We start from the raw sequence: 10,311 nt of genomic DNA, 5'->3' as shown, positions 1-10,311 counted from the left end.
GATGCTGCAGAAAAAAGTATCTGTGACTGGCAGTAACCTGATAGAACAGGGATGTCAAACTCATTTGTTACAAGGGATGGATATGACATAAATGTCACTTCGTCAGGCCGGGCCATGCCTCGCTAAGCCCAGATCAACGGGCTTGCCAGCCCAGATCAGGACTGGGGTAGGGTGGCTGCCTCAGCTGGCAAGGCCACAGCGGGCTCCCCAGCCTAGACTGGCACCTGGGGGTGGCTGCCTCGACTGGTGAGCCCACAGTAGGCTTGCCAGCCGAGATCGAGAGTGGGGGGAATGGCTGCCATGACTGGCTCATGGGCCGGATAAGAGCTCTCAAGGGGCCAGATCGGGTCCCCAGGCCTTATGTTTGACGCCCCTGTAATAGAGGATGAAACCATTCAGAAGTTCTCACTACTCAATCTCAAAGTGCAGAGAGGCATGTTAAGGAGAAGAGGGGTCTAGATGAAAGCAACCTCCAGTACGGCATCTCTGAGAGGGATGTCCTCAATATGGAAAGAGTGGAGGGACAGAGAGACCTACGGATTTCCAGAAAAAAACATGTTTGCAACCTAGCTGTGCTGAACAAACATTTCCAGCGATTCCCCACCAAGACCTTGCTGTAGTATGAACCAATAGCTGGCTTATGCTACAGCTGTTTCCCTTTCAGACATCCAACGGTTGAGACTGGCTTGTAAAACCATAGTCGTAGACATTTGCCACTTCACATATTCCAGATGAACTGAAAGGGCGAGGGTGCACGTATGGCATCAAGGCATTCAAACGCAATATTATCGCGGCAGCTGCACTGGCAGCCGACCAGGTGCCCAAACGCTATTTTTAATTGCCATAAAATGGAGCAGATTGCAGCTGGCCTTGCTGAATACCGCGGTTTGGCTTATGAGATGGAGAGTCTCCCGCAGCTGGGACTTGTCACACTGCGAAGCGAGGACGGGTCTCAGAGGCAACATCATTCTGTCAGTCACCGTCTGAAATGTCAGAACTCACTCTGTCAGCCGCCATCTTTTTTTTTTTTTTCCTCAGCCCAAACAATACTGGGAGGGCAAAGAGCCACCTTTTCACTGAAGATGAAGCTGGATCAAATGAACATAAGAAATGGGGTACTGTGTCACCAGCAGCTGAGGCCTCATCAGGGCCTCCCCCCCCCCCAAATCCACAGCCTGAATATACCAGCATCCATAGAGGACACCAGATTTCCTTCCTGTTCCTCTTGTATACTGAACTGGGACAAGAAGAGCAAAATAAAACATGAGCCTTTAGGAAAGTCAAACCCACTACCCCATTGTCTGAGAAGGCTGCAGGCCCTCGATCCAGGCATGGCACCCAGTTGCCAGGAGAGCAACGCTACCCTTCGTCTTGTGGTCAAGAGCAGGGCGTCTTCAACTTTTTCCCACTCACAATCCCTTTTCACCTGAGAAATTTTTACGCAACCCCAGGTATACAGTATATAAAAGAGGTATACAAATCAAACATTTACTGATAATAAATCATAAAGAAACCTTTTACTGTTACCAAATTTTTCGTGACTTCCACATTCAGTTATGCGACCCGCGACCCACAGTTTAAGACACTTTGGTCTAGAGGGCCAGGGACTCAGTGGTAGCAAGGAGCAGCCTATTGTCTAAGAAATGCTGCCTTGTGGAGGAACCATTTTCATTAAGACTTCCAGGTGTCTGTAGACAGTTCCAGTATCAACTAATGTTGCCAACCTCCAGGTGGGTGGCTAATCTCCTGTTAAGGAAAAATATCCCAACACGCAGCCACTTCCAATTCTTTTGTTATTTTTATATTTTTCCTATGCTTAGTATCTCTTTAAATACCAGTTCACAAAGTTTTCATAACACGATTTACAATACTAAATCACCATAGACAGGATAGATAAATTGTCCACAATGTCCTGCAATCCAAGTCCTCAAAGAGAAATTACAGATATATAGCACTCATTTACAAAGATGTCTCCATATCACTTATAATGTCAGGCCATTTCTCTTTTACATTGTATAAATTCATACAGGTGATATCATTCCATTTCACAGGTACAACAAGGGATAATTCCATCTTAATTGTGATTTTTCAAGGTTAACAACTATAATTCACTCCCTTTGAATTACAACCTGTTATATAATTTCATACATATAATCATTTCATTCTACAGGTACATCAAGGGATAAAGAGGAATCCTATTGGTCAGCTTGTCAGCTGACTTTTAGAAGACATATTGCAAGACAACACTGTGCAGCAAGACATCTGTAATTTCTCTTTGAGGGCTTGGATTGCAGGACATTGTGGACAATTTATCTATCTTGTCTATGGTGATTTAGTATTGTAAATCGTGTTATGAAAACTGTGAACTGGTATTTAAAGAGATACTAAGCATAGGAAAAATATAAAAATAACAAAAGAATTGGAAGTGGCTGCGTGTTGGGATATTTTTCCTTAACAGGAGATTAGCCAGCCTCTATATACAACAACCTCCAGGTGGGGCCTGGAGGTTTTCCAGATAGGGTTGCCAACCTCCAGGTGGGGGGGCAGGCGATCTCCTGGAATTACAACTGATCTGACAACATAAACTGCTCATTATTTATTTAAAACATTTATTCCACTTGTCCTGGAGAAAATGGCTGCTTCGGAAGATGGACTGAATGGCATTATACCCTACTGAGGTACTCCCCCTCGCTAAACATTACTCTTTCAAGCTCCACCCTCAAATCTCCAGGTATTTCCCAACCGAGGGTTGGCAACCCTACTTCTGGAATTACAACTGATCTCCAGTCTACAGAGATCAGTTCCCCTGGAGAAAATGGCTGCTTTGTAGGGGGGGGGAAGTCTATGATATTATATCACACTGAGTTCCCTCCCCAGGTTCTATCCCCAAATTTCCAGGAATTTCCCAACCTGTAGCTGTAACTGGTGTCTGGTGTGTAGACAGGACAGCTTCATCACAGGAACACTTCCAGATTAAACTGGGTATCTGGCACATTTCCCCACTTCAACATGTGTTTATGAAAAACATACAGTTCCCCTGTTCATGATCATATTATGGGCATTCAGTGCCAAGATGATGCAACTGCATATTAGTTCTGTCTCGTGCAGTGCAATCCTAAAGTTACCCAGATTCAAATTTCACATAATTTAATGGGACTTAGTCCCCAATAAATAGTGACGTTTCATGCCCCTTTACTGTCCCTGAGGTTAATAAATATCACCTACTCTGATAGGTTAGCACATACATGAAAACACTTATACTTACCTACCTTACAGGGCAGTTGTGAGGATTAGAAGACAATGCATGTAAAGCACTCTGAACATTAAAAGGAGAATAAAATACGAAGTATTCTTATTATTACAACGCTGGGATAGTATTGTTCCATAACACATAATGGATGCTCTGACTTTCACTGTACTTTCTATGGAACATAATTTCAGATAACATAGAGCAAAGATACCCTTGCATTTAGAAAAACAACAACTATTAGTTCACAGTGGGTAGCCGTGTTGGTCTGTTTGCAGTAGTCAAAAAGGGCAAGAGTCCAGTAGCACCTTAAAGACTAACAAAAATATTTTCTGGTAGGGTATGAGCTTTCGTGAGCCACATACCCTACCAGAAAATATTTTTGTTAGTCTTTAAGGTGCTACTGGACTCTTGCCCTTTTTGACAACAACTATTAGATTATCTCAAAAGACAAGTCATTTCCCACAACCACCTTTTGTATCTATAGGTACTTTTTTGGGGGGGTGTAATGGGTGCAAATCTCGGTTTATGCCAATACCTGTAAAGTGCCGTCAAGTCGCAGCCGACTTATGGCGACCCCTTTTTGGGGTTTTCACGGCAAGAGGCTAACAGAGTTGGTTTGCCAGGGCCTTCCTCTGCGCAGCAACCCTGGACTTCCTTGGTGGTCTCCCATCCAAATACTCACCAGGGCTGACCCTGCTTCGCTTCTGAGATCTGACGAGATCAGGCTAGCCTGGGCCCTCCAGGTCAGGGCAGAAGCATCCTACACCCTGCAACATTTGCAGAACGGCGTTCGGAAAAGAAAGGTGCAAACCGAGGAAGGATGCAGCCTCGGGTGATTTTAGTGGGTCTCAACAAAGGGTGATAACCACGCCGCTTTTCGTTTTCAGATTTTGCTTTGGACAAATGCAGCGACTTGCAAAACAAAACAACAACAACACGATTTTTGGATAGGACGCTGGTGGTGGGAGAACGCACGCATGCACACACCTACACCTCGTTCCCCGACCGCAGCGTACTCATTGTATAGAGTTTAGCACCTGCCCGTGGTTTGGAAACACCCCATTCAAGGTTAGGGCATCGCGGTGTTGTTGCTGAGGCAGAGGAAACGTCCACCACCTCTGCTTATTTAGTTGTTCATTCACAGTGGGTCGCCGTGTTAGTCTGGCTGCAGTAGTGGAAAAGAGCAAGAGTCCAGTAGCACCTTAAGGACTAACAAAAATATTTTCTGGCAGGGTAGGAGCTTTCGTGAGCCACAGGCTCACGAAAGCTCCTACCCTGCCAGAAAATATTTTTGTTAGTCTTTAAGGTGCTACTGGACTCTTGCTTTTATTTAGTTGCATAAGCGAGAGAGAAAATGACTCGAAGGTTTCCTCCTCCTCCCCCTCATTATTATTATTATTCCAATCTCTGTCCTCGCGGCACCTTCTCTCGCTCTTTCATCCTCGCCCACGTGACAGTTCCGGGCGGGGGTGGTTCGTGGGAGGAGGGAGGGGAGGGGCGGGGGGAAAAAGGCCGAGTCAGCGCGTGCCTGGAACTGATCCGGTTACCCAAGCTGAAGCTCCGCCTTCCTGACAATCAAATTAGGAGGAGGGGGCGGAGGGAGGAGAGAAGGGAAGAATGGTGGGCGGGGACGGTTTCTGTGGCGGCACGTGCTCCCTCTTTGCTGCGCCGTCCAATCCGGAGAGAGAGAGAGAGCGCGCGCCACCGCGAGGCTTTCAGACGGCTTTCCTCACGCCTCTCGCGCGTGCGCAGGTCGATCGGGTAGTCTCTCTTTGAGGTTCTGTGATGTATTTTCCCTCCCTCGTTCTTCGCTCTCACGGCGCATGCTCCGAAATGTACCTTACGTGACTGTCCTCTTCTCCCACCCCCTCCCTCCCCTCTGTTGGGCCGCCGCGCGTCCTTGCCATTTGTCCGCTGCTCAGGGAAGGGAGGGGGAACAGGAGGAGGTGTTGACGGCGGCGGCAGCAGCAGCGCGCGCGCGCTCCGTGTGTGTGTGTGTGTGTGGGGGGGGAGTCCAGCACGCGCGCTGTTGTCATTGGTGCGGCTTGACTGGCCGGGCTGGCGGCGGCAGTTGGCTGGGCGGGAGGGGGGGGAGGAGGGAGCGCGCGAGGCGAGCAGGGCGGCTCAGTCGAGCCAGCCAGTCAGTCGGGAGAGCGAGTTCTTTAAAGATGGCCGGAGCGGCGGCGGCGGCGGGGTCGGCGGCCGCCAGCGCGACCCCCGTGTACTGCGTGTGCCGGGAGCCCTACGACGTGAGCCGCTTCATGATCGAGTGCGACATATGCAAGGACTGGTTCCACGGCAGGTAAGGGGCCGGCCGGGCCAGACGCCTCTCCTCCCCCCCCCCGGGAAGGAAAACAACAACAACAAAACGCCGCTCTTGGTGACCCCCCTCAGCCCCCCCTCCCCCACCGAGGGGAAACGGACGCGCGGGAGGACAATGAGGGGACTCCGTCGCGGAGGGGTCGCCGTCGGTGTTGACGGGAGGGGAGCGCGGCTGCCGCCGAACCAGGAAGCGGCGACTCGCCGCCTCCGTCCTCTCCGCTCCCTCCCCCGCCGCGCCGCCGTTATATAAGGACTCGGCAGCATCCGCTGAAAGGGGGGTGGGCGCGGGGGAGGGGGCTTCTTTGAGTTTGACGGGATGGGGGGGCGGCGGCCCAAAAGTTGAGCTTCTTGAAAACAAAAATTAAATATATATATATATATATATTTTTAAAAAGGGTATCGCTATGGGAAGGCCAATGTGAAAATTGATTGTGTGTTTTTTTTGGTCGGTCTCTCTCTTGGGGATGGCTCGCCGCTCCATGCGGGGGCATCCGGTGTTTGCCTGGAGTTGCGGCAGCTTCGGACCCTTTCTGACGTGGGGCCGGCGTCGTCGCGCGTGTCTGTGCATTGTGTCGTTTGCTCTCCTTCCTCTCTCTTTCTCCCCCCCCCAACAAAATAAGAAAGAAAAAGTGTGAGTGGGGAAGCTAATAAAAAGGCCACGTCGCGCAGCAGCGGTAGCCGCCTCCTGGCTAGAAGGTGTGTGTGTGTGTGTGTGTGTTATCCATGGGCATTTAAACAAAGGAGCAAGTTTCGGGGGCCGGCTTTGGTGGCGCAAGTGGCTTTTTATCCCCCTCGGCTGGGCTTTGATCTGCCGCCTACCTGCCTGGAAGCCAGGCCGCGGCGCGAAGTCCGGAGGCAGAAGGCAGCGGGCGGGGGGACATTTATCCCAGGACCCCCGCCGCCTAGGCTGTTAGGGGAAGTGCGCTTTGATTGACAACGGGACATTTAAATACCCCCCCTCCATTTAACAAAAACAGAGTCACGATGGAGCGGGCGAGACAGCCTCGTCTCCCTCTGCTGGCTTTCGGCAGGAAGCTGATTTTAAAGGGCCAGAGCTCACGTTTCAGATCGTGCCCTGGCCTGAGACATGGCTATATTATTGTTTTAAAAAAAGGTAACTGGAGGGTCTGTAACTGTTCCCCCAGGAGTTAAGCCGCCCACAGTGATTATTCTAGTATGCTGTTCGCATTTGGCAGACTGGCTAGTCAGCCCGCTTTCCAAATGCACCTGCCTCCCTTCGCAGGTGCAGAGGGTTTCCCCCTCCTCTGGCTCTGTGTTTGAGCAGAGCAGGTTCAGTGTGTTCTGTTACAGTTGGATTATTGGAGATTAAACACTTTGCTAGGAATACTCATAAGATGATGTGGTGATGCTGCCAGTAAGTGCAGATATAAGCCCCAGGGTTAATTCAGGCAGCTGGGAAACTATAAATGAAATAGTTTATTAACCAGTGTTACTGCGGAAGTTCTGAGAAAGGGTAAATAAAAACTCAGTTCAGGCCCAAATACTTTAGCTAGAGTTATGTAAGCAGTTGAACCAAGCATTCAAGAGTGTTCTGTATGCTAAATCATATTGAATTTGGGCCAGGGCTCGTGGGTTTAACAGCAACAAAAAACTTGTTTAAAGTATGTTGCAGAATAGTTGTACGCATTTATAAATTTAGGTGAAAAGTGGAAAAGCATAGAGCATAGGCTTGGCTGGTAGGAAATTTCTGAAGTATAGTTCAGAGGCTCTTATTTGATAGAGCAGATGGAAATAGTTATGAATAAAAGCTCAGTTACTTTTAGAGGTGTATACGTATGGTGGCTTTATGCATTTGTTATTAGTCTGTGGGCAAGAGGCCGTAAAAACTTTTAAACTGTTCCCTTGCAAATAAAACATGTGTCTTGCAGAAAAGTAAAGATCCACCATCTGGTTTGTCAAATTCAGTATCTGTTTAGCAACTACTGGTTAATCTTATTATATAAAATAACCAAACATAACACTAGCTAAGCATGCAGCCTGGTCCTCTGTGTCCTGGCCAAAGGTAAGTGTAAATAGGATTGCAGCCCAAGAGTGTATTATCTGTATTGTAGTATGCATTTCTATATACAACTCTCTCCTTGAACTGAAAGACTTCTCAAGTGGTCTGAGAAAAACATTGTTATTGCTTGCTTCCTGCAGTGCCCAGCCTTTTGTCACAGGGAAGTTCACAAGCAGGACATGAAAACATCACTAAATTTAGACCTCTGTAGGTTTATGGGATGTTTGCTGTTTGGATCCCCTTTATAAGAATTGTTCACAGGATTTGTGTGCCTTTTCACTGCAGTAGCACCCTGCATTGGCATTGTCAAGCAACTCTTCATTGTGAACCTAAAGATGACTTTCTTAATTTGCTATGAACAAATGTAGAACTGGTTAATGTGTAGGTACTGCATGGAATAGATTTTCAGTGGGTATTTCCTCATAGTTACAAATATCAAGGAGTGGTTTATCAGTTTGAAAATATCTTTAGGAGTTCTTCATGTTTTATTTTGTATTTTACTCATATTTCATCTGTGGACATGATCCTGTTTTATTTGCTTCTGCTACTGTCGATGAATAAGTTCTTAAACATTAATACCAGTTTAGATCTTTAGATTTTGTCTGTTGCCTTTGTGCAAATTATCCGCATATTTGTGGATCCCCTCTCCATCTTTTAACTCCATTACAAATTAATTAGAAGATCATCCTGTCATTAATTTGGTAACTGTTCTTAGGAGCCTTTGGTGAAGGACTTGTCAAATACAGCAAAAATTCATTTGCTGGAAGGATCTACTAGATTATCATTGTCTGCTTCGGGAATTCATATACGGTACTTGTTGAGACCTTGAAAGGACTTTAGTTTGTGGGCCTTTTACACAAGCCATACCATCTGTTGCCAAAATATCATGTTCTGCTGTTTATTCAACTAGCAGTTTACCTAGGTGGATGTTAGGTGTATTGGCCTATAGTTTCCTGAACCTTCCTTGAACTCTTTTAAAGTGTTACTGCAGTCATCTTTTCAGATACAAAATCTGAAATTGCTTTTAAACTGTTACTGACACTACCTTGTCAGTGCACAGTGTGTCAGAATAAAGCTGTGTATTGTATCTTGTTCATAAGATCCCTGCTGGATCAGACCAAGGCCCATCAAGTCCAGCAGTCTGTCCACACAGTGGCCAACCAGGTGCCTCTAGGAAGCCACTAACAAGACAAGTGCAGCAGTACCATCCTGCCTGTGTTCCACCGCACCCAAAATAATAGGCATGCTTCTCTGATACTAGAGAGAATAGGTATGCAGCATGACTAGTATCCATTCTAACTAACTGCCATGAATACCCCTCTCCTCCATGAATATGTCCACTCCCCTCTTAAAGCCCTCCAAGCTGGCAGCCATCACCACATCCAGGGGCAGGGAGTTCCACAATTTAACTATGCGTTGTGTGAAAAAATACTTCCTTTTATCTGTTTTGAATCTCTCACCCTCCAGCTTTAGCAGATGACCCCGTGTTCTAGTATTATGGGAGAGGGAGAAAAACATCTACCTGTCCACTCTCTCCAAACCATGCATAATTTTATAGACCTCTATCATGTCTCCCCTCAGCCGCCTTCTTTCCAAGCTAAACAGCCCTAAGCGTCTCAACCGCTCCCCATAGGACAGTTGCTCAAGTTCCCTAATCATTTTGGTTGCTCTTTTCTGCACCTTCTCAAGCTCTGTAATATCCTTTTTTAGGTGTGGTAACCAGAACTGTACACAGTATTCCAAGTGTGGTCTTATGTTCAGTATGTTTTATCCAACTTGGCAATTGTTGTTTGTTGTCTTTTCCTGGGAGGCCTCCAAATAATTCACCTATGGGAGAGTTATCCCACTATGGCAGGACAGAGATGCACAGACTGGCCACTAGAGTACTGATGCAGAGTGTAAGCCATTCATTACTTATCCTGTTTTACAGGCTAACTTTAAATGTGTTTATTTGGTGTAAATAGTGCAGAGTTCAGTGGGATGTTCTGTGAGGAGATCTGTAGCTGAATTCTGTTTTCTTATAATATAAGCAAGTTAATAGCCTCTTAGAGTATAGTTCACCTACATAGTTCCTCAAGATTTTGAACTTGGCAGTGTTATGGTTTCACAGGAAGTTCTTAAGTGAGTTTATTTCATGTATGAATGAGAAAATATAAAATATCCATATATGAAGAAGAGGAGTGTCTTTCCTTAAGTGGCATGCTTATGGCAATAAACAGTAGTTGAGTATTGTTTGTTTTGAATGAGAAGCATGGTAGTTTACTAGCATATAAAGAATGTAGTATTCTTTGAATGTGTAACCGTATAAAATTTTGTTTCATCCATTCTGTCTTTTTTATAAGGCAGAGGGAGACTTGGGCTCAATTTAAACATTAAGCCAGTGTATAAGAAAAGCCTGCCTGTTGTGACATCTCCTAGAAGTTTTTTAAACTGTATTGCTTTGCTTGCACTTCAAGAATTAGGCATGTTAAAGATCTGTGACCTGGGTGAGTACCATGGTGGCATGCTAACGCTATGTATGCAGGATTTGAAGACTTGCTTTAAAAGACCTTCTCCCTGCCACTGGGGAGTGTTTTTTTTGTTTTCTTTAAATAGAAATTGAACACTGTAATGTTATAACAACCTCTGTATCAGATTAATTCCCGGTTTTCATTTTAAAAGGCAGTCTAGCCCCTTTCATTGCGGAGAGTTGCCTTTCCCCTTATATCTCCACATTGAA

At 46.3% G+C, this 10,311-nt stretch overlaps 1 protein-coding gene across 1 annotated transcript in view; it reads left to right on the top strand.

Annotated features, from left to right (window-relative positions):
- Window positions 1-5,411: 5,411 nt before the first annotated feature.
- Window positions 5,412-10,311, top strand: part of KDM7A (lysine demethylase 7A) — a 69,696-nt gene continuing 64,796 nt past the window's right edge. Inside the window, exon 1 of the mRNA XM_056847271.1 lies at window positions 5,412-5,552. Coding sequence (XP_056703249.1) covers window positions 5,419-5,552 — 134 coding nt within the window. The 5' untranslated portion in view covers window positions 5,412-5,418. The remainder of the gene's footprint in view (window positions 5,553-10,311) is intronic.

The sequence above is a fragment of the Euleptes europaea genome, chromosome 3 (assembly GCF_029931775.1).
Source record: "Euleptes europaea isolate rEulEur1 chromosome 3, rEulEur1.hap1, whole genome shotgun sequence".
Taxonomy (NCBI): Eukaryota; Metazoa; Chordata; class Lepidosauria; order Squamata; family Sphaerodactylidae; genus Euleptes; species Euleptes europaea.
Note: the sequence above shows the minus strand (reverse complement) of the source record. Positions and strands in the feature narration are given on the sequence as shown.